Source organism: Haematobia irritans, chromosome 4, assembly GCF_050003625.1.
Source record: "Haematobia irritans isolate KBUSLIRL chromosome 4, ASM5000362v1, whole genome shotgun sequence".
Lineage (NCBI taxonomy): Eukaryota > Metazoa > Arthropoda > Insecta > Diptera > Muscidae > Haematobia > Haematobia irritans.
Window position 1 is genome coordinate 146,346,263 of NC_134400.1, and position 23,877 is coordinate 146,370,139.

General features: G+C 32.7%; 1 protein-coding gene across 2 annotated transcripts in view; it reads right to left on the reverse strand.

Moving 5' to 3' along the window:
* The window catches only part of form3 (FH2 domain-containing protein formin 3), a 335,435-nt gene that overhangs the window by 81,809 nt on the left and 229,749 nt on the right, over positions 1 to 23,877 (reverse strand). For both annotated transcript variants that reach the window (XM_075307556.1, XM_075307555.1), the window contains one exon: positions 3,536 to 3,569. In XM_075307556.1, coding sequence (XP_075163671.1) covers positions 3,536 to 3,569 — 34 coding nt within the window. The remainder of the gene's footprint in view (positions 1 to 3,535; positions 3,570 to 23,877) is intronic.

Genomic DNA, 23,877 nt, shown 5'->3' on the forward strand with positions numbered 1-23,877 from the left:
TCAGATTTAGATATAGCTCCCATATATATCTTTCGCCCGATATAGCCTTTTATGACCCAGAAGCCAGAGTTTTAGCCTGATTAGCTTCAAATTTTGCACAAACATAACACTTGGTCGTATGGCCAAGTTTGCAAAATTTGATTGAAATCGGTTAAGATTTAGATATAGCTCCCACATATATCTTTCGCCCGATATGGACTAATATGGTCCTAAAAGCCAGAGTTTTGGACCAATTTGGTTCAAATTTTGCACAGGGAGTAGATTTAGCATTGTAGCTATGCGTGCCAAATTTGGTTGAAATCGATTCAGATTTAGATATAGCTCCCATATATATCTTTCGCCCGATATGGACTAATATGGTCCTAGAAGCCAGAGTTTAGCCCAATTTTGCACTAGGGGTACAATTAGTAGTGCAGTTAAGTGTGCAAAATTTGATTGAAATCGGTTCAGATTTAGATATAGTTCCCATATATAGTTTTCGCCCGATATGGACTAACATGGTTCTAATAGCCAGAGTTTTGGCCCAATTTGGTTGAAATTTTGCGCAGGGAGTAGATTTAGCATTGTAGCTATGCGTGCCAAATTTGATTGAAATCGGTTCAGATTTATATATAGCTCCCAATATATAGCTTTCGCCCGATTTACACTCATATGACCACAGAGGCCAATTTTTAACTCCGATTTAGTTGACATTTTGCACAGGAAGTAGAATTACCATTGTACCTATGCGTGCCAAATTTGGTTGAAATCGGTTCAGATGTAGATATAGCTCCCATATATATGTTTTTCTGATTTCGACAAAAATGGTCAAAATACCAACATTTTCCTTGTAAAATCGCCACTGCTTCGTCGAAAAGTTGTAAAACTGACTTTAATTTTCCTAAGCTTCTAATACATATATATCGAGCGATAAATCATAAATATACTTTTGCGAAGTTTCCTTAAAATTGCTTCAGATTTAAATATTTTCCCATATTATTTTACTAACATTGTGTTCCACCCTAGTGCATTAGCCGACTTAAATTTTGAGTCTATACATTTTGTAGAAGTCTATCAACTTTTGTCCAGATCGAGTGATATTTAAATATATGTATTTGGGACAAACCTTTATATATAGCCCCCAATACATTTGACGGATGTGATATGGTATCGAAAATTTAGATCTACAAAGTGGTGCAGGGTATAATGTAGTCGGCCTCGCCCGACTTTAGACTTTCCTGAATACGGTTTTTGGAAAATAATACTACCATGATGTTATATATCCAATATGAGCTAAATATGTTTTCTGGTTCGGCTGTGGCGACGGATTCTTTTTTTTTTTTGATTTCTGTCAAATATTTGCCCAGTGTGGCCATAGCGTAAGACTTATTTTGAGGATTTAGCATCTATGGTTTAAAGTATTTTTTGTTTGTTTTGTTTTTGGAATTAGGATAGGTTAGGTGGCAGCCCGATGTATCAGGCTCACTTAGACTATTCAGACCTTTGTGATAGCACATTGGTGAACTTCTCTCTTATCACTGAGTGCTGCTCGATTCCATGTTAAGCTCAATGACAGGGGAACTCCTTTTTATAGCCGAGTCCGAACGGCGTTCCACATTGTATTGAAACCACTTAGAGAAGCTTTGAAACACTCAGAAATCGTCCTTAAATTAGCTGAATCTTTAGATTTAAAATAAAAATGCTTCAAATATAGACTAAGACTTATTTTGAGGATTTAGCATCTTTGCTTTAAAGTTTTTTTTTTTTGGAATTAAGAAAATATTTTTTACTTCGAAGTATCCGTCATAATGTGGATTTTTAAACTGGCATTTGTTTGTACGTGAATAACTTTAAAAAAATAGAATGAAAATTCGATGAATGAGATCTGTATACTAGTTTTAATTTTATAGGTCCTAGATTTAAAACCAGATATGTGGCAAAAAATTTCCTTATTTTAAAGAACCCTCATCTTTGGCTCGGAATCAATACCAACATTCTTAGGAAGGTCAAAATATTTGGATCCAAGTAAACTTTTTTTGATTGTGTATCCTAATTTTAAAAAAGTCTTTATTTTAAAAAAGTTGCATTTTTGGCACGAAATCAATACCAAAATTCTTAAGGGAGGGTCAAAATCGTTGGATCCAAGTAAATTTGTTTTGTGAGTGCATACACCCAAAAAAAAGTGCCTTCGAAACTAAAGGAGAAAATGTTCATCAATTTAGTTTAGCCATTTTATTTCCATTCAGTTACATTTTTGTGTGAAATAATAAAATTTACTTGTTTCAGTAAAAAATCCTAAACTGAAAGCAGTTAGGAATAGTTCATTAACTAGAATAAGGCATGGCGTTTTACTAATACTGTTTTCTTCGCTGGGTATAAGAATTTACTACTGAAAAAGAAAATTTTATTAACTGATAACAAAGCATTCGTAAAAATAAACAAAAGCCGAACTAAAACCAAGTTTCCTCAAATTTAGTAAGATTTCTTATAAAAATATAATTCTGACTTTCTTTATTATAGAAAGCTTATCAAACATACGAATAACACTTGGCATAGAAAAATATTTTAGTTCTTTCGTACTAAGAAGTATTCAATCCTTTCAAGACTTGTGGAAACACACTTGTTAGAATATGGGAAAATTTCCTACATTTCTTTTATCTACGTGTAATTGATACCTGTCATCGATGTAATCGATGTGTTTGCGCGTGGTTTGTTTTTTTAGTTGGAATCGCGTTGTTATGGTATACTGAGAGATTGTTAAAAATAATATAGTAAATTAATATAATAAAAAACAAATAAAATATATAAAATATTTGTTATTTTAAATTAGTGACAAAAATGTATAACAACCCATTCATTCGACTTCATTTTGGAATCTTCAATTATCAGGTAATATTCAGTGACGCTAACCTTTTGTGAAAAAATTGTTTTAGGATTTTTTTGTTTATATTTGTAGGTATTGAAATTGTAAAAGGTGGACAAAATTGCTAGGCAGCAACTTTTTCAAAGTGAAAGGTACTACAAGAAGAAAAAAATGTGTTTTAATATTTCAAGGCCAGTCGATGCTGTTGATTCTAAATAAATATATTTAATATATTAATAAAACATTTCTTTTATTGAAGAAAAAATTGCTTATATAAATACATAAAATTGTATTTCAAAACGAAGGTAAGCAGTTCTAAATTTGAAGTAAAAGGTTTACCACAAATATATAAGATTTGTCCAAATGAATGAAACAAGTTCAATAAAATCATTCCATATATGAATTCAATTCAGTTAATTTTTTTCATTCTGTAGTATAGTGGTACATAAATATGGGAAAATGTGAACTAATATATGAAATGCATTCTACCTAATTTCTACGAAAATCACATCGTTCAAACAAATAAAAATGTCTTTGGCGCTATACGAAGTTCAACTTTCTTCACAATGAGTTCATTTTAACTTAAAGAAGGGGTCACTTTTTTCTGGGTGTCTAGAAAAACTTCTTAGCATTTACCCGAATTCTTCTCATTCCAATTTTGATATATAAATAGTTGCTGGAAAAAGTACTTACCGTAAATTATTTAAGATAGGAAGAACTTTTAAACCTGTAAAGAAAAAAACAAAAACATTTTTTTATTACATTCCTTCAAGTACAGCATTGAGGTCTTAATGATTTTAAATTGGGAAAAACAGTGTTCTGTTTCATTCTTATATATGCGTGTAATTTATTGTGATTGACATCCACTTTTTAAATCTGCTTGTCATTGCTATCGAATCTAGATAGACACCATAAATAATAAGAGATCAACCAAAAACGAAAAGCAAGATAAAGAGACTTAGACACGCATTGATATATCCAAATCTATATGTTTTATATTATCAATATCAATTAACACTGGCGACATGTGGTACATGGGGCACAGATTAACAATGGCAACAGATAGTCCCTCCCTTCATATTTATGTAGGTTTTGAAATATGCTGTAAATGCCACATGAGTCAAAGTTTCAACAGGCGAAGCATGTAAAGTGCAAAGTGTTGAGCTCGTCTGCTGACACCACCACGACAACGGAAACCAACCATATTTCATTTCAATCCGATTTGGGGTTCATGAACTTCTGTCTTCTTGTCATGATGTGATCATTATTTTTCTTTCTGGATTTTGATGAAATGATTTCATGAAAGAAAATATGCTGCTGTTGCTGTTGGTCTGCTTTGTCCACTCATATGGGGAGTGCCACCATCATACTCGTATATGCATCATTTAACCATTTTCTTGGGAAACAAGATAGCCCTTCATTTAACATAAAGATGTGTTCAGAACTTTTTCTTTATTCATCCCAATTTGTATAAGCTTAAGATAAAAATCTGAAGTTTCGAAAATGGGTTGTAACTGTGTTTTTTGATTCTAAAATATAGTTGGCATTCTCCCCCAAAAAAGAACCAAAGAACATTTCCCTATCCAATTTTACTTTATTTTAGATCACGAAAATTATTTGATTGTAGTTCAACGTTCCTCAATGTGAGGGACTCTTGAAACTCTTGAATAAGAAACAAAGTGTTATATCAAATCGAAATCTAAAAATAAGATTAAGGAATTGTTTACTGAAAAAATATTGTCGTGAGGCCAAAGATTTCATGTCCATAAAATACCAATGCAAACTTTGCTTAGCATCCCAGCAAAAAAAGCGTCTCCAAAAAGGTTATGAAAATGTTCTTTTTGGATCCGGAAGTGCTGCAAAATTGGCGCAGAAGCGATGAATTTAACATGGGCTTGTCATAGGACGGAAATTCTCCTTTTCAATAGCCGTTGCACTGAATTTGCATCACTTCATTAGGTGTGATCCGAATTCAATGTTTTTGATGTAAATTAAAAAATTGTGTGATATTTTGCCAAATTAATAATTTTTATAATTTTTTTTTATAATTTGTAATGGATTCTAACGCTTGTCGGAAACGTTTGACCTCAAATATTTTCAAAAATTCACAATTTTTTCAGATTGGATTTAACATTTTTTTCAACAAAATTTAAATGATTTGTACCATTTTATGAATTCTTACTCTGTTTGCAACCTATATGAAACAAAAAAAGTTAAAGTTACCCATTAAAAGTATGAAAAAAAAACATGTTAAAAAAATTGAATTAAAAGAACTTCCTGGGTAGTTAAAATAAAGAACATCATTGGGAGTGCATCTTCTGGAAGTGCTTTTAAAGTTGTGCCTTTGGAAGAACTTCCAAATTTTTTTTGCTGGGATAGAATACGTATTTCTCTAATATGTTATAATGTTTTTTCCTTGTCCAAAAGTCGATAAACTTTTCAATGAAGTCATATTGTCCTTATAATTATGTGATTTCGCTGAAAAATGGGTATCATAACACGAAAGAAAAAATGTTTGGGCTAAGGTCAACTTGACTTTAAGAATTCAGAAAATTTCTTTAAAATTCATAAAATTGTCTTTACATTTGTAGTCTTTTTGCATCTTGACTACAAAGCAAAAAATCGATCAAAAATAGGACATGTTTTTCAGCACTTTATTTTAAATAAGTTTTTCACTTGAAACATAGCATAATTTCTACTGGAAGTCAAGCCTGAATTTGGAAAATAAAGTTGTCGTTAACTCGTTTTTAAAGGACTTTGATAGCATATGAATAAAAAAAGCTGAAAAAACGAAAAATTAAAATTAGCTTCTTGGAAGCAAGTACACAAAACCCAAATTTAAAAGAGACTTGTGGCTTAAAAGTATCCTTACTTGTATTCTCCGCTTCTTTGGCTCGGAATCAATACCAAATTTTTTAAAGTAAAGAAAAAATCTTTGGAACCGGGCATGTTTTTTTTTGACTGTAGCTATGTGAGAAGATGATGGACAGTGGTGGTGAAAAATGGTTCAATTTGGGAGAAATAATTCTCGTATGTAATTTCTTTACGAAATTAACATATAAGACCAAAATCGAATCATTTCACCCCGCCAGATCTACACTAAAGATTTGGAAGGAAGAAAGGCTTGTGAGATTGGTATGTGGCGTTTTCTTTTCAATAGCTTCATAATCAATCAATTCACTTATATCATTCAGTCCATTGTTATACCATAGTGGTGAACTTCCGTCTTATCATCGAGTGTTTCCCGATTCTATGTTTAGCTTAATCACAAGGGAGCTCCTATTGAAAGCCAAATTCCAACGGCGTTTCACATTACTGTAAAACTACTTAAAGAGCTTCTAAGGCTGCCGTCACACTAGGCAAATATTTGACCAAAATGAGTTTCAAACTTTTTTTCAGAACCATTTACAAAAATTCGGGATACCATTTTTGGAAAATACTCCTTTCGTGACCTTATATACCCAATATGATATAAAAGTATTTAATGGTTTAAATGTTGCAAGGATTTTTTTTTTTGGTTTTTGTCAAATATTTGCCCAGTGTGAACGTACCATAATACATCCAGAACTGTCACCAGCATTCGATCGAAACTGGGATTGAACACATGATCCTTTGAATACCACAGTGGCTCCTTCCAGAACGGTAAGTGCATAATTGAAGGCTGTTCATGGTGGGTTCACCTCGTTTAAGTGTAAAGACTAATATCTTTAGAACCAAAATATATTGAAAATTGCCAAAATCTCTATGTCGGCAAGTTAACTTAAGCAACATTTAATGATTGGTATCAAAATTAAAAAAAAAAAAAAAACAAGTATATACGGCCGTAAGTTCGGCCAGGCCGAATCTTATGTACCCTCCACCATGGATTGCGTAGGTACTTCTACTAAAGGCTGTCATCCACAATCGAATTACTTGGGTTGCGATAACACTTGCCGATGGCAAGTTATCGTAAAACTTTTTAACACTGTCTTCTAAATTGTAAGTTAGCCCATACGGGGTATATATTAAACAAAAAAGGCCGATTAAATACGTATATAATCTAGTTTGACAAAATTTTCTATAGAAATAAAATTTTGACAAAATTTTCTATAGAAATGAAACCTTGACAAAATTTTCTATAGAAATAAAATTTTGACAAAATTTTCTATAGAAATAATAATTTGACAAAATTTTCTACAGAAATAAAAACTTGACAAAATTTTCTATAGAAATAAAATGTTGACAAAATTTTCTATGGAAGTAAAATGTTGACAAAATTTTCAATAGCAATACAATTTTGACAAAAATTTCTATAGAAATAAAATGTTGACAAAATTTTGTATAGAAATGAAATTTTGACAAAATTTTGTATAGAAATAAAATGTTGACAAAATTTTCTACAGAAATAAATTTTTTACAAAATTTTCTATAGAAATTAAATTTTGACAAACATTTCTATAGAAATAAACTTTTGATAAAACTTTCTATAGAAATGAAATTTTAACAAAACTTTCTATAGTAATAAAATTTGACAAAATTGAAATTTTGACAAAATTTTGTATAGAAATCAAATGTTGACAAAATTTTCTACAGAAATAAATTTTTTACAAAATTTTCTATAGAAATTAAATTTTGACAAACATTTCTATAGAAATAAACTTTTGATAAAACTTTCTATAGAAATGAAATTTTAACAAAACTTTCTATAGAAATTAAATTTTGACAAACATTTCTATAGAAATAAACTTTTGATAAAACTTTCTATAGAAATGAAATTTTATTTTATTTAAAATTTTGACAAAATTTTCTATGGAAATAAAATTTTGACAAACATTTGTATAGAAATAAACTTTTGACAAAACTTTCTATAGAAATGAAATTTTGACAAAACTTTCTAAAGTAATAAAATTTGACAAAATTTTCTATGGAAATAAAGTTTTGGTAGATTGTTTTTGGCGATATGGACCAATTTTTGTGTAATAAGTCATAGGCTATATATAACTAAAGACCGATATGGACCAATTTTTACATGGCTGTTAGAGGCCATATATTGACAAAATGTACCAAATTCCAACCGTATCGGATGACTTTTGCTCCTCCAAGAGGTTCCGGACGTCAAATCTGGGGATCGGTTTATATGGGCGCTATATATAATTATGGACCGATATGGACCAATTTTTGCATGGTTGTTAAAAACCGTATACTAAGACCACGTACTAAATTTCAACCGGATCGGATGGATTTTGCTCCTCCAAGAGGCTCCGGTGGTCAAATCTGGGGATCGGTTTATATGGGAGCTATATATAATTATGGACCGATATGGACCAATTTTTGCATGGTTGTTAGAGGCCGTATTCTAACATCAGGTACCAAATTTCAACCGGATCGGATGAATTTTGCCCCTCCAAAAGTCTCCGGAGGTCAAATCTGGGGATCGGTTTATATGGGGGCTATATATATTTATGGACCGATATGAACCAATTTTTGCATGGTTGTTAGAGACCGTATACTAAGACCACGTACCAAATTTCAACCGGATTGGATGAATTTTGCTGCTCCGGGAGGCTCCCCAAGCCAAATTTGGGGATCGGTTTATATGGGGGCTATACGTAAACGTGGTCCGATATGGCCCATTTTCAATACCATCCGACCTACATCAATAACAACTACTTGTGCCAAATTTCAAGTCGATAGCTTGTTTCGTTCGGAAGTTAGCGTGATTTCCACAGACGGACGGACAGCCGGACAGACGGACGGACGGACAGACGGACGGACGGACGGACGGACGGACGGACGGACGGACATGCTTAGATCGACTCAGAATTTCACCACGACCCAGAATATATATACTTTATGGGGTCTTAGAGCAATATTTCGATGTGTTACAAACGGAATGACAAAGTTAATATACCCCCATCCTATGGTGGAGGGTATAAAAAAAAAAAAAAAAAACAAGTACGCCCTCAAAAAAATCGCTTCTGTAACATATATCCAAAACACATTCTGCTTCAATCATATATTTTCAGGATTGGTCCAAACAAACTATTTTTTGTAATGTTCAAACATATTATGTTTCACCTTAGGTATACACTGGTAGAAAAAAATTTTAATGAAATTTTCTTTGTGTATATATATTTTTAAGGCGCCAATTGGTTACTTTCACTCTTTTACTTGCAGCATGCTCTCTAGTTCTCTCTTTCTAAACACATATATGTTTATAGGCTATTTCTAAATTAATATAGGTTTAGATACAAGCATATTATATTTGCAAACATTGTATGTACCTAACATAATATGTTCTAACATATTAACATATATGTCCCAAACAGGTTATGCTAGTTTATGAACATTGTATGCTTGCACTTAAAAATATTGTGTTAAAAAATTTTAGTTCCAAACATATAATTTTTACACCCAAACATATGAAAAACAGTCTTTTTTGTCCGTGTATATACAGCAGTAAGTTCGGCCGGGCCGAATCTTAAATACCCACCACCATGAATCAAATATATTAGTTTCCTTTGAAAATTTCAGGAGGGTGATGACAGATATTGTCCCAAGCAGAACAGTTAAACCAGCCGGTTTAATAGAGGGCTATATCAAAAACTGTACCGATACACAATATATACGAATTCCAGAAGCCCAAGAAGTAAACTCGGGAGATCGGTCTATATGGGGGCTATACCAAAACATGGACCGATACTCACCTTTTTCGGCACACCTCTTTACAGTCCTAGAGTACCTGTAGATTTTAAATTTTGGGCAAATTGGATAAAAACTAAGTATTTGAGAAGCCCAACAAGTAAACTCCGGAGATCGGACTATATGGAGGCTACATCAAAACAGGGACCGATACTCACCATTTCTGGCACACCTCTTTATGGTCCTAGAGTACCTTTAGATTTCAAATTGGATAAAAACTACGAATTTTAGAAGCCCAAGAAGTTAACTCGGGAGATCGGTCTATATGGGGGCTATATCAAAGCATGGACCGATATTCACCATTTTTGGCTCACCTCTTTATGGTCCTAGAGTACATCTAGATTCCAAATTTTAGGCTAATTGAAAAAAACTACGGATTCTACAAGGCCAAGAAGTAAAATCGGGAGATCGGTTTATATGGAGACTATACTGATACTCACCTTTTTCGGCACGCCTCTTTACGGTCCTAGAATACCTCTAAATTTTCAATTTCAGGCAAATTGGGTAAAACCAATGGATTCTAGAAGCCCAAGAAGTAAATTCGGGAGATCGGTATATATGGGGGCTATATCAAAACATGGACCGATACGCACCATTTTCGGTACACTTTTTGATGGTCCTAAAATACCTCTGGATTTCAAATTTAATGCAAATTGGATAAAAACTACAATTTTTATAAGCCCAAGACCCCAAATCGGGAGATCGGTTTATATGGGGACTATATCAAAACTTGGACCGATATAGCCCATCTTCGAACTTGACCTGCCTGCAAACAAACGACGAATCTGTGCCAAATTTCAGGACGATAGCGCCATTATTGAAGGCTGCAGCGTGATTACAACAGACAGACAGACGGACATGCTTATATCGTCTTAGAATTTCTCCCTGATCAAGACTATATATACTTTATATAGTCGGAAATCGATATTTCGATGTGTTACAAACGGAATGACAAACTTATATACCCCCGTCACCATTCTATGGTGGTGGGTATAAAAATATCTCTGTTTAATGGAATAAATTCGCCCATAGTACGATGCATACTCATTTTCTTCAATTTAAATAAATTAATATGCGCTTCATATAAAAATGTATTATTTTTTTTAAGTCTTCTTCTTCGAAAACAATCGTCATAAAATAACGTAGCAATGTCGTAAACCCAAAATACAATTGTGTGCTGCAATACAACATGGAATTCGTACAGTTTGACTAATGGTCAATCATTTCGAAGACATTTGTCTTAAGAATTATAATTGTTGTCAAGAAGCTTAAGGAGATACCACAAGAGAACAGTTGGCAAAATAAATGTTCAGTGACCAACATTCTTAATGGTAGAGTCACAATAAGAGATTTTCGATTGATTTATGCATGGGCCTGTTTTGTTTTGCTCAGTCATCGAAGAGTGCATGTTAATACAGAAAAAATTTTAAGTTGTTCCAAACGTACGTATTTTCAGCGATGCTCTCCTTATGTTTATTCATTTCCATGGAAATTCGTTTAATTATTCGTTTAATATACAATCGTAATACCCTCTACAGCCAAGTCAGATTATACACAAAACGGCGGATAAAAAAACTAAAAATTAAATAACGAATTTATACAATATTAAAAATTTATATGAACCTCCAGATTGGAATAGGTATTGTGACAGCCCAACATTTTATGCTCACATAGACTATTCAGCCCATAGTGGTGAATTTCTCTATTATCACTGATTGCTACCCGATTCTATGTGTACCTCAATTGTACCTCACTTTTATAGCATATTGGAGCAAAGCTCCACATTACGTGGAAAACATTTCGAGAAGCTCCGAAATTCTCAGAAATGTTACCAGCATTACTGAGAGGGGATGGTCAGCGTTGTAAAACTTTTTCGTGGTTGATCGAAACTTGGATTCAACCCATGACGGTTGCCACGGCTGCCACAGTTTGTGGAATTCTACCAAAAATGGTAGATTTTTTAATATTTGGTAGATTCGTTGAAGTCTTGATGTTTTGGTAGATTTTGCAAAATATACTTCTCCAGCTACAAAGTACTTTTCTATAAGAATAAAATTTTGTTAAAATTTTCTACAGAAATAAAATTTTGTATAAAAATAAAACTTTAACAAATTTTTCTATAGAAATAAGATTTTGACAAATTTTCTATAGAAATACAACATTGACAAAATTTTCTATAGAATCAAAACTTTGACAAAATTTTCTTTAGAAATAAAATTTTGACAAATTTTTCTATAGAAATAAAATTTTGACAAAATTTTTCTATAGAAATAAAATTTTGACAAAATTTTCTATAGAAATAAAATTTTGAAAAAAAAATTCTGTAGAAGTAAAATTTTCACAAAATTTTCTCTACAACTAAAATTTTGCCAAAATTTTCTATAGAAGAAAAATTTTGCCAAAATTTTCTATAGAAGTAAAATTTTGACAAAATTTTCTATAGAAATAAAATTTTGACGAATTCTACCCAAAAGGGTAGATTTTTTAATATTTGATAATGTCTTGCTGTATTGGTAGATTTGCCAGCTAAAAGTACTTTTCCGTAAAAATGAAATATTGACAAAATTTTCTAGAAAATAAAATTGTGATACAATTTTCTACAGAAATAAAATTTTGACAAAATTTTCTATAGAAATAAAATGTTGACAAAATTTTCTTTAGAAATAAAATTTTGACAAAAATTTCTTTAGAAATAAAATTTTTACAAAATTTTCTATAGAAATAAAATTTTAATACAAGGAATAGAATGAATTTGCGTTTGCCCAGGTGTAGATTCGAAAAAACAAAGCAACGGATTGATTATATAGGTGGCTTAACTTACAATAATATTCCACTCGAATTGAAATCCATTCAACGTATATCGAGATTTAAGGAAATGAGCAAATACTATCTTTGCAATAGCTTTGAATCGCTTCTGCTATAATTGTAATATTTATAATATTGTAATTTGAAACAAATATTAAATCATATATGAATGAACCTTTTAAATACGTATAATTTTTGTTTTTAATATTGTATAAATAATTGGCCAACTAGTCCCATTAATGCCTTATGGCGCGGGACAGACTTGTATTGTATTAAAGTTGAATTGTTGAATAAAATAATAATAAAAAAAATAAAATTTTGACAAAATTTTCTTTAGAAATAAAATATTGACAAAATTTTCTATAGAAATAAAATTTTGACAAAATTTTCTTAGAAATAAAATTTTGACAACATTTTTTTTAGAAACAAAATTTTCTTTAGAAATAAAATTTTGACAAAATTTTGTATAGAAATAAAATGTTGACAAAATTTTCTATGAAGTTTAAATTTTCTTTAGAAACAAAATTTTGACAAAATTTTCTATAGAAATAAAATTTTGACAAAATTTTTCTATAGAAATAAAATTTTGACAAAATTTTCTATAGAAATAAAATTTTGACAAAATTTTCTATAGAAATAAAATTTTGACAAAATTTTCTATAGAAATAAAATTTTGAAAAAATAATTCTATAGAAGTAAAATTTTCACAAAATTTTCTATAGAAGTAAAATTTTGACAAAATTTTCTATAGAAATAAAATTTTGACAAAATTTTTTCATAGAAATAAAATTTTGACAAAATTTTTTCATAGAAATAAAATTTTGAAAAAAAATTTGCTATAGAAGTAAAGTTTTGACAAAATTTTCTATACAACTAAAATTTTGCCAAAATTTTCTATACAACTAAAATTTTGACAAAATTTTCTATAGAAATAAAATTTTGACGAATTCTACCCAAAACAGTAGATTTTTTAATATTTGGTAGATTGGTAGAAGTCTTGCTGTATTGGTAGATTTTCCAGCTAAAAGTACTTTTCCATAAAAATGAAATATACTTTTCCATACAAATGAAAATTTTCTACAGAAATAAAATTTTTACAAAATTTTCTATAGAAATACAATTTTCACAAAATTTTCTTTACAAATAAAATTTTGACAAAATTTTCTTTAGAAATAAAATATTGACAAAATTTTCTATAGAAATAAAACTTTGACAAAATTTTCTTTAGAAATAAAATTTTGACAAAATTTTCTATAGAAATAAAATGTTGACAAAATTTTCTATGAAATTAAAATTTTGACGAAATTTTTATATAGAAGTAAAATTTTTACAAAATTTTCTACAGAAGTAAAATTTTGACGAATTCTACCCAAAAGGGTAGACTTTTTAATATTTGGTAGATTGGTAGAAGTCTTGCTGTTTTGGTAGATTTTACAGCTAAAAGTACTTTTCCATAAAAATAAAATATTGACAAAATTTTCTAGAAAATAAAATTGTGATAAAATTTTCTACAGAAATAAAATTTTCTATAGAAATAAAACTTTGACAAAATTTTCTATAGAAATAAAATTTTGACAAAATTTTCTGTAGAAATAAAATTTTGACAAAATTTTCTATAGAAATAAAATGTTGACAAAATTTTCTATAGAAATAACATTTTGACAAAATTGTCTACAGAAATAAAATTTGATTTTTTTTTTCTTAATTTGGTAAATTCGTTTAAAATTTTGGTAGACCAGCCATTTTCACTACTTTTTTGGCGACGCTTTGTTTTGCTGGGATAAAACCAAGCTTTAGTATCCCAGCAAAAAGCGTCGCCACTTCAGATTTTCCAGCCACTACTTTTAAACTACTTTTTTGAACTAGTAAACAAAAAAATGAACTGTCACTGGAAAAAAATCTTTCAGCTGTCAGACGAGTGATTTATAAATGATAGCTTATGTTGCAATACATATCAGCCAAGCTATATTGTAAAATTGCATAATAAACAAGTTGTTCGAAAAGTATTCTCTGAATCGATGTAGGCTATAATCGCGAGAATGTCGGAAAGATACTTTTCGGATGTACATGAAATTTAATGACTTGGGAAGTGACCTTCTACAACCAGCAAATCGAAAAGAGCTTCCAAAAAAGTAGTTTGGATCCCCAATTTGTGATCCGGAAGTAGTGCAAAACTTGGCTCAGAGATAGACACATGGTGTGTCTTTGGCAAAAATGCTCAGGGTGGGCTCTTGAGTCTATATAGCGATGTCCGTCTGTCCGTGAACACATTTTTGTAATCAAAGTCTAGGTCGCAGTTTTAGTCCAATCGACTTCAAATTTGGCACAAGTATGTGTTTTGGCTCAGAATAGATCCCTATTGATTTTGGAAGAAATCGGTTCAGATTTAGATATAGCTCCCATATATATATATTTCGCCCGATATGGACTTATATGGCCCCAGAAGCCAGAGTTTTACCCTAATTTACTTAAAATTTCGCACAAGAAGAAAAATTAGTACTATAGTCAAGTGTGCCAAATTGTATTGAAATCGGTTCAGATTAAGATATAGCTCCCATATATATCTTTCGCGCGATATGGACCAATACGGTCCCAGAAGCCAGAGTTTTAACCCAATTTGGTTGAGATTTTGCACAGGGAGTACAATTAACATTGTAGCTATGCGTGCCAAATTTTATATATATATAGATATAGCTCCCATATATAGCTTTCGGCCGATTTACACTCATATGACCACAGAAGCCAATTTTTTGCTCCGATTCAGTTGAAATTTTGCACAAGGAGTAGAATTAGAATTGTTGCTATGCGTGCCAAATTTGGTTGAAATCGGTTCAGATTTAGATATGGCTCCCGTATATATGTTTTTCTGATTTCGAAAAAATGGTCAAAATACCAATATTTTCCTTGTAAAATCACCGCTGCTTAGTCGAAAAGTTGTAAAAATTACTCTAATTTTCCTAAACTTCTAATACATATATATCGACCGATAAATCATAAATAAAAATTTTCGAAGTTTCCTTAAAATTGCTTCAGATTTAAACGTTTCCCATATTTATACCCTGCTCCACACTGTGGAACAGGGTATTTTTTTTACTAACATAGTGCATTAGCCGACTTAAATTTTGAGTCTATAGATTTTGTAGAAGTCTATCAAGTTCTGTCCAGATCGAGTGATATTTAAATATATGTATTTGGGACAAACATTTATATATAGCCCCCAACACGTTTGACGAATGTGATATGGTATCGAAAATTTAGATCTACTAAGTGGTGCAGGGTATAATATAGTCGGCACCGCCCGACTTTAGACTTTCCTTACTTGTTTTAGGTTAGCTTAGGTTAGGTGGCAGCCCGATGTATCAGGCTCACTTAGACTATTCAGACCTTTGTGATACCACATTGGTGAACTTCTGTCTTATCACTGAGTGCTGCCCGATTCCATGTTAAGCTCAATGACAAGGGACCCCCTTTTTATAGCCGAGTCCGAACGGCGTTCCACATTGCAGTGAAACCACTTAGAGAAGTTTTGAAACCCTCAGAAATATCACCAGCATAACTGAGGTAATGTTGGTCGAAGCAGGAATCGAACCCACGACCTTGTGTATGCAAGGCGGGCATGCTAACCATTGCACCACGGTGGCTCCCATTTCATTTTACACCGGGCCGAGTGTTGAACCTTTTTTTTCATTAAACTCAACAAAAAATTTAAAATTCTCGTAATTTGAAAACATTTCTCAAAAGACCTGCCATGAACTGACACAGTTTCAAATCCCCGTGGGCGTGCTATTTTTAATTGTATTTTAATTGTTTTTGTTTTCTTTTTTATTGATTTCTATTCCTTTTTGCCATATTTAAATGTTCACTTTAAACCGCCTAAAAGCGTATTTTCTAAGACTGGTCCAAAACAAATTTCATCGGAAGTGGACAAAAATTGATGAAGGAACCTACGATCCTCTAAAAATGAATTGTTTGTGGAATAACTTCGATTTTTTTTGCTGGGATACTAAGTTCCTGTCAGCATACTTCTCAACTACATCAAAAATCCAGTATTGACTTCGATATCGTATTTTAAATGGTGCTTATCATAATTAATGGCTAGAATACAATATTTATGAATTAATATTTAAATATTCGAATGAATCAATAAATAATGGACAATGGCTTGACACCATTGCCATAGTGAATTTGCTAATGGGAGCTTTTGCTTCCAATATCATAAATCTTCAAACTTATTCATCTTCATGTTGTGACGATAGGTAGCAGGTTTAATGAATCGATCTTTAAGAAATTTTGTTGAAATATTTACTTTTGTTTAGGTTTTTTTTTTTTGAAGTTGAAAGAGACCATTATAAAATCATTAAGTGGATAATAAAATTATTTTTAAATCGATTTTTTTCTTCTCAGAATCTAATTAATTAAAAATGCGGCTTTTAAGTCTTTGTCGTTTGTCTATACAATTGGTTTGATTTTGTTTTAGTAAAATAATAGAACTTGTGGTTTTCTATACCTGTTTGAATTGTTAAGTTGTCCAAGTCAAGTGATCTTCTTTGTTAGCCACTGAGTATAAACTCACTTTGGTTCGGGAACATTTATCACCCATAAGAGATGTATTATCATCTTAATTGGGGGTATGTAGCTTGTTCTCTATATCATTGGAGCCTCTGGGCAAAATTTTGAAATTTAGTACGAATTATCTGTTAAATAACACAACTGCACGACTAGGCCCACGTGTATGTAGTCATTTTTTCAGGCACAATTTCAAAAGGCTGCGACTATAATAATAGTTTACTACAATTGTAACTTGCATTTGATTAATTATAATGTAGGTACATTAATAAGCATACGCCTTCCAAATACATTTTGTCAAAAAAAAAAAAACTTCCTATTGGTTAATCCTATAGGATAGTGATTTGGTCACATTACGATTCGGTTAAAAACCATGCGAAAAGTGGTCCATCTTTTCGCATTGGTTTTAACGGAATCGGTTTTAATCGCTCCACAATTATATGCACCCAGCAAAAAACAAAAATGGATGTTTTGTTATGCATTTTAAGTTTTAAATGCATTTAAAATGGTGTTAAATTCTAGTTAAAAACTGTTCACGCCTAAATAAATGTATGTGTATATTATAAAATTATTTATGTATGTTTATACTAGACTCCACGTTCTTCTTTTGTTAGAGTTTTTGAGTTCCTTCCAAAATTTCAAACTTTTATACCAAAAACAGTTTTTTGTTACAAAATTGTTATATTTGCAATAACAAAAATAATATTTTTTCCAAAAGCTCAGTCCATTTCGTTTATATCAGGCACTGTTTCTGACTGGGATGGTACACTATGTTAGTTCCACAGTGTGGCGCAGGGTATAAATATGGGAAAAATTTTGAGGGAACTTCGCAAAAGTGTATTTATGATTTATCGGTCGATAGATATGTATTAGAAATAAAGGAAAATTTGAGTAATTTTTACAAGTTTTCCACTAAGCAGTGCGGTTTTATAAGGAAAATGTGGGTATTTTGGCCATTTTTGCCCAAATCGGAAAAACGTATATATGGAAGCTATATAGAAATCTGAACCGATTTTAACCAAATGTGACATGTATATTTAGTATTTTCATTCTAAAGGGTGATACGGTCAAAATTTGGTCAATATAAACTTGACGTATTTCTTTCAATTTTGCATTTAAAAAACCTGAACACCCCTCATTTTGAAGGTGTGTGTGTGTAGAATGTTGCTCCTATTTTGATTTTGGAATTCACTCTTCAGTTGTCAAAATGCCGTCCAAGCAAGAAGAGCAGCGTATCAAAATTTTGCTCGCGCATCGCGAAAATCCGAACCGAGCTACTCGCACGCAAAGCTGGCAAAATCGCTAAAAGTTGCCAAATCAACCGTTACAAATGTAATTAAAGTGTTTGGGGAACGTTTGTCGACAGCCAGGAAGTCTGGATCGGAGGGAAATCGAAAACCGGTAGCCGCTGAGACGACAAAGAGAGTTGCCGGTAGTTTCAAGCGAAACCCTAACCTTTCTTTGCCGCAAATAAGCCGGGTGTATCGTCTACAACCGCGCATCGAGCCAAAAACGAGCCGGACTATCGACTTACAAGAAGGTTGTGACTCCAAGTCGCTATGATAAACAAAATACGACGGCCAAAGCGCGATCCCCGACGATGCTGACGAAGTTTGACTGCGTGGTAATGGACGACGAAACCTACGTCAAAGCCGACTACAAGCAGCTTCCGGGACAGGAGTTTTATACGGCAAAAGGAAGGGGAAAGGTAGCAGATATTTTCAAGCACATAAAACTGTCATAGCTCGCAAAGAAATATCTGGTTTGGCAAGCCATCTGTACCTGTGGCTTGAAAAGCAGCATTTTCATAGCTTCCGGGACTGTCAACCAAGAAATTTACGTGAAAAAGTGTTTGAATAAACGTCTGCTGCCTTTCCTAAAGAAACACGGTTGTTCCGTACCGGATTTGGCATCTTGCCATTATGGTAAAAAGGCCATGGAGTGGTACGCCGCCAACAACGTGCAGGTGGTTCCCAAGGACAAGAACCCTCCCAACACGCCAGAGCTCCGCCCAATTGAGAAATACTGGGCTATTGTCAAGCGGAACCTAAAGAAGACCAAAAAAACTTCTTAAGGACGAGCAGCAGTTCAAGGCAAACTGGCTTTCTGCGGCGAAGAAAGTGGACAAGGTGGCTGTACAAAATCTGATGGCAGGTGTCAAGCGTGAGGCCCGGATTTGGAAAAGCGAAAGCCTAACTGAATATTTTTCCTGAATTTTATATTAATTGAACTTGAAAAAGAAATTTAATTAGATTTTTTAAATAAACGATTTCACCGATTTACACGCGTTTTACCTTGACCAAATTTTGACCGTATCACCCTTTACTCCCTGTGCAAACTTTCGGACTACAACTTTGACCTCTGTGGTCATATGACGGAAAATCGGGCGAAAGATATATATGGAAGCTATATCTAAATGTGAACCGATTTCAATAAAATTTAGCACACTTGACTACACTACTAATTGTACTCCTAGTGAAAATTTTCAACCAAATTGGGCAAAAACTCTGGCTTCTTGGGCCATATAAGTCCATATCGGGCGAAAGATATATATGAGAGCTTTATCTCAATCTGAACCGATTTCAACCAAATTTGGCACACCGGACTGCAGTACTTATTGTTCTCCTGGTGCAAAATTTCAAGCAAATCAGTGTACAACACTGGCTTCTGGTTCCATATAAGTCCATATCGGGCGAAAGATATATATGTGAGCTATATCTAAATCTGAACCGATTTCTTCCAAAATCAATAGGGTTCTATTCTGACCCTAAACAGGAACTTGTGCCAAATTTGAAGGACTTAAACTGCGACCTAGACTTTGATCACAAAAATGTGTTCACAGACAGACGGACGGACGGACAGACGGACATGGCTAGATCAACTCAGGGACCCACCCTGAGCATTATTGCCGAATACACCATGTGTCTATCTCGTCTCCTTCTGGGAGTTGCAAACATATGTACTAACTATAATACCCTGTTCCACAGTGTGGCGCAGGGTATAGAAATGGTGTTTGGTCGGAGCAGGGATTGAACCCATGACCCTTTGCATGCAGACCCTTTGCATGCAAGGCAGACATGCTAACCACTGCTCCACGATGCTAACAAATGTATGTTTCTTTTAAATAATGTTATGTTTGCATTGGCTCATGGCCGCTGCAAACTATGCTATATAAATGTAACTTATAACGATAATTATCTACTGGTGACTATAACAGCTACGTAGCCCAGTGGATAGTGTGTTGGCTTACAAACTGCATGGTCCTCGGTTCGAATCTCCGTCCTGGCGAAAGGTAAAATTTAAAAAAATTATAAAATTGAATAATTTCTTCAACATTATTTGTATTAGAGAAAAAGGTGCCAAGAACTAAAAAAATTTCGTGGAAGTGAAAATTATGTGAGGGAATGAGCACAATCTTCTTTGGTGGAAATTCTTCCAAGCATATAATATTTTTGGGCTCAAAATGCTTCCAAACATATAATATGTTCACATAAAACAAACATATTAATGTTTCGGCAATATCCAATAATATATATGCTTCCTGCAAAATATGTTTGGAACATATGTTAGACATGAGATTTTTTGAGGGTGTACTAATAAAGAACATCGCGGGAAGTAGTTAGAATGTTATGCCTTTGGGTCATATTACAATCATATCACAAAACATTTGAATTAAAGTTTCGATGCTTCGTGTTCAATGATGTTTGTGACTGAGAGTGTTATGGCGTTCAGTTATGGTGCAGGTTCAATCCCCGGTCGTAGCGAAAAAGTTTTTCAAATTGCACAAATTATATAATTAAGAATATAAAAGTGTAATACAAATATTGATAAAAATAAAAAGTGAAATTGACGAAATATTTTTTTACACTTTATTCAAATGAACTTCCAGGGTACAACTTCTAAAGCAATGCAAAGGATCGGAAAACGAAATACTTCCGTCTTATGACAAACCCATGTAAAATTCATTGGAGATGATCCAAGCTTTCATAACATCTAGATCACAAGTTGGTCATCCAAATTGGAAGCTCTTTTTTTTTTGCTGGGAAGCCCCTATATAAACGGATCCAAAAGAATATCAAGAATGGTTGACAATCGTTAGTGGAACTTTGTTCGTTATCCATGAGTACAGAAGATTTGACCTGGTTGAACTTTATCTAATTTGCACACATACCATCGAATATTCTATATCTAATTTGTGAAATACCATAGGGTGTTACTATCAACACTTGTTGGCCAAATTGTTCACACCCCTAGTCAGCATCTGCAACGCGTGATTAATTATTTAATAATATATTGTCACATAGATCGGCGATATGAAAGATCATTGGGCTAAGGCAAGAGTAGAAAAATACAAAATGCTTAAATGTTCTATAGATTGGCGGTCAGTTTGAACATTTATTAATGGCTACAGTTTGTTTGCCTTGTCATAGACCCATTAGTTTTCCAAAGTAATTCTTATATATAAAATATTGAGAGTATGAATATTTCCGCTTCTATAGTAACCTAACAGGTCTAATTCTCAATTTCAACATTTAACTGAATTGTAACGTCCGAGATTTATAACGCTTTTACATTAGATGTCATGCAAAACAATAAATTATTACGAAACGAACCATTTGTCATTTAATTAAATTATTTACATTCGTTTTGTTTGTTATTGTTGGCTTCTCTTCAATCGTTATTATTGTCTTTGATCTCAGCTTAAAGCCATGCATTGACGAAACTACAAGTGTAGCTTAACCAACAGAGGAAAAGTATGCTTGTCAAATTTATTTGGGCAAAGCCCTATATACTGCAATATGGTTGGATGTACAGCTGTTTCGGAATTACCACATTCCTCATCAGCATCCTCTACTTGCAGCAAAACTATCAACCAATTATCAGAATAAATTATTTACAAAAGAGAACTTAAGCCTTAAATGCGCACTGTATCTTTTAAGATACAAACAGACGCCTTGGTTTGCGTAGAAATTTCTACTAAAGACTGTCATCCACAATCGAATTAAAATTTCTTAATATTGTCTTTTAAATTGTAATTTAGTCCAGTTCAGTTCTCGACCGCTATAATTAGAGGCGGAAATATTCTACTAACCAATTTGAACCACTTTTTCCGCGGTAACTACACGGATGAAAAAGACTGTTTTTCATATGTTTGGCTATAAACATTATATGTTTGGAACACAAATTTTTAAACACAATATTTTTGAGTGCAAGCATATAATGTTCATAAACTAGCATAACATGTTTGGGACATATATGTTAATATGTTAGAACATATTATGTTTGGGACATAAAATGTTTGTAAATATAATATGCTTGGATGCAAACATATATTAATTTAGAAATAGCCTTTAAACATATATGTGTTTAGTAGCTTGGAGCGCTATTAAACAGGGAGCGATATTGAATTAAGTTGGTGGTTGTTGCTTGTTATTACAAAATTAACATTTTATTTTTCCTTGGGCAATTGATCAGCTACTTCTTTGATCCTTACAAACTGTGTGGTCCGCTGTTCGAATCCCCGTCCGGCAAAAGGTAAAATTAAAATAAAAAAATCATACAATTGAATAATTTCTTCTACAATGTTTGTATTACAGAAAAAGGTGCTAAGAACTAAAAAATCTCGTCGAAGTGAGAAAGATGTTGGGGAATATACAATTGGGCAGAAACAAAATTTTGAGCATTCAGGTCGAAAACCTATGTTGTTAGCACCTATATTACCTGTTTATTTTCATAATTCATTATGATTGTAAATATATAAATAAATAAATAAAATTTTGAGCACAATATTGTTTGGGAGAATTTTTTTAAGCATATAATATTTTTGGGTGCAAAATGCTTCCAAACATATTATATGGTCACATAATAACATATTGTTTTTTGGAAGACAACATTATTGAATTTGGATGCAAAAATACAAAATGTTTGGAACTTAGACTACCCAAACATATATTGTTTAGACCAATATGCTTTCAAACATATTATATATTGGAAGAGATCAAACATATAAATGTTTGGGCAATACCCAAAAATATATATGCTTGAAGCAAAATATGTTTGGGAGTATATGTTACAGAAGCGATTTTTTGTGAGCGTGTAGAGAGCTAGTAGTGAAATATGGATCATTGTTTGCGTTATTAGTACCAAATTTTAGCAGAATCAGATGAAATTTGCTTATGCAGGAGGCTCAAGACGTAAAATCGCGGGATCGGTTTATATGGATGCTCTATGTAATTATGGACCGATATGATCCTATTTTTGCATGGTGATTAGAAGCCATATATTTACATCACGTAACAAATTTCAAACAGGATCGAGTGAAAATTGTATCTCTAGGAACCTCTGGAGCTCAAATCTGGGGGTCGATTTATATGGGGGCTCTATATATAATTATGGACCGATATGGACCAATTTTTGGATGGCTGTTAGAGGACATAGACTAACTAAATTTCAACCGGATCGGATGAAACTAGCGCCTCTAAGAGGTTCCGCAAGCCAAAATTTGGGATTGGTTTGTATGGATGCTGTATATATTATCAAAGCCCGATATGAACCACTTTTAGCGTGACTGTTAGAGGACATATACTAACACTACGCACTAAATTTCAACCGGATCGGATGAAATTTGCGCCTCCAAGAAGTTTTGCAAGGCAAATCTGGGGATCGGTTTATATGGGGGCTATATATATTTATGGACCGATATGGACCAATTTTGGCATGGGTACTAGATACCATAACACTACGTAAACAATTTCAACTAGATCGGATGAAATTTGCGCCTCAAGAGCTTCAGCAAACCAAATCTGGGGGTCGGTTTATGTGGGGTGGTGGCGCCATCTAGATGTATTGCTAGAGGCCTAGATAAAACATGCAGTTGCGACAACGACTATTCATTGCCATACAACGATTCGACCGAGTAGTTTTGTTATTGTGTATTGAAGTAAGCATGTCGAATTGTTGTAAACCTTATTCAAATTTTTGTG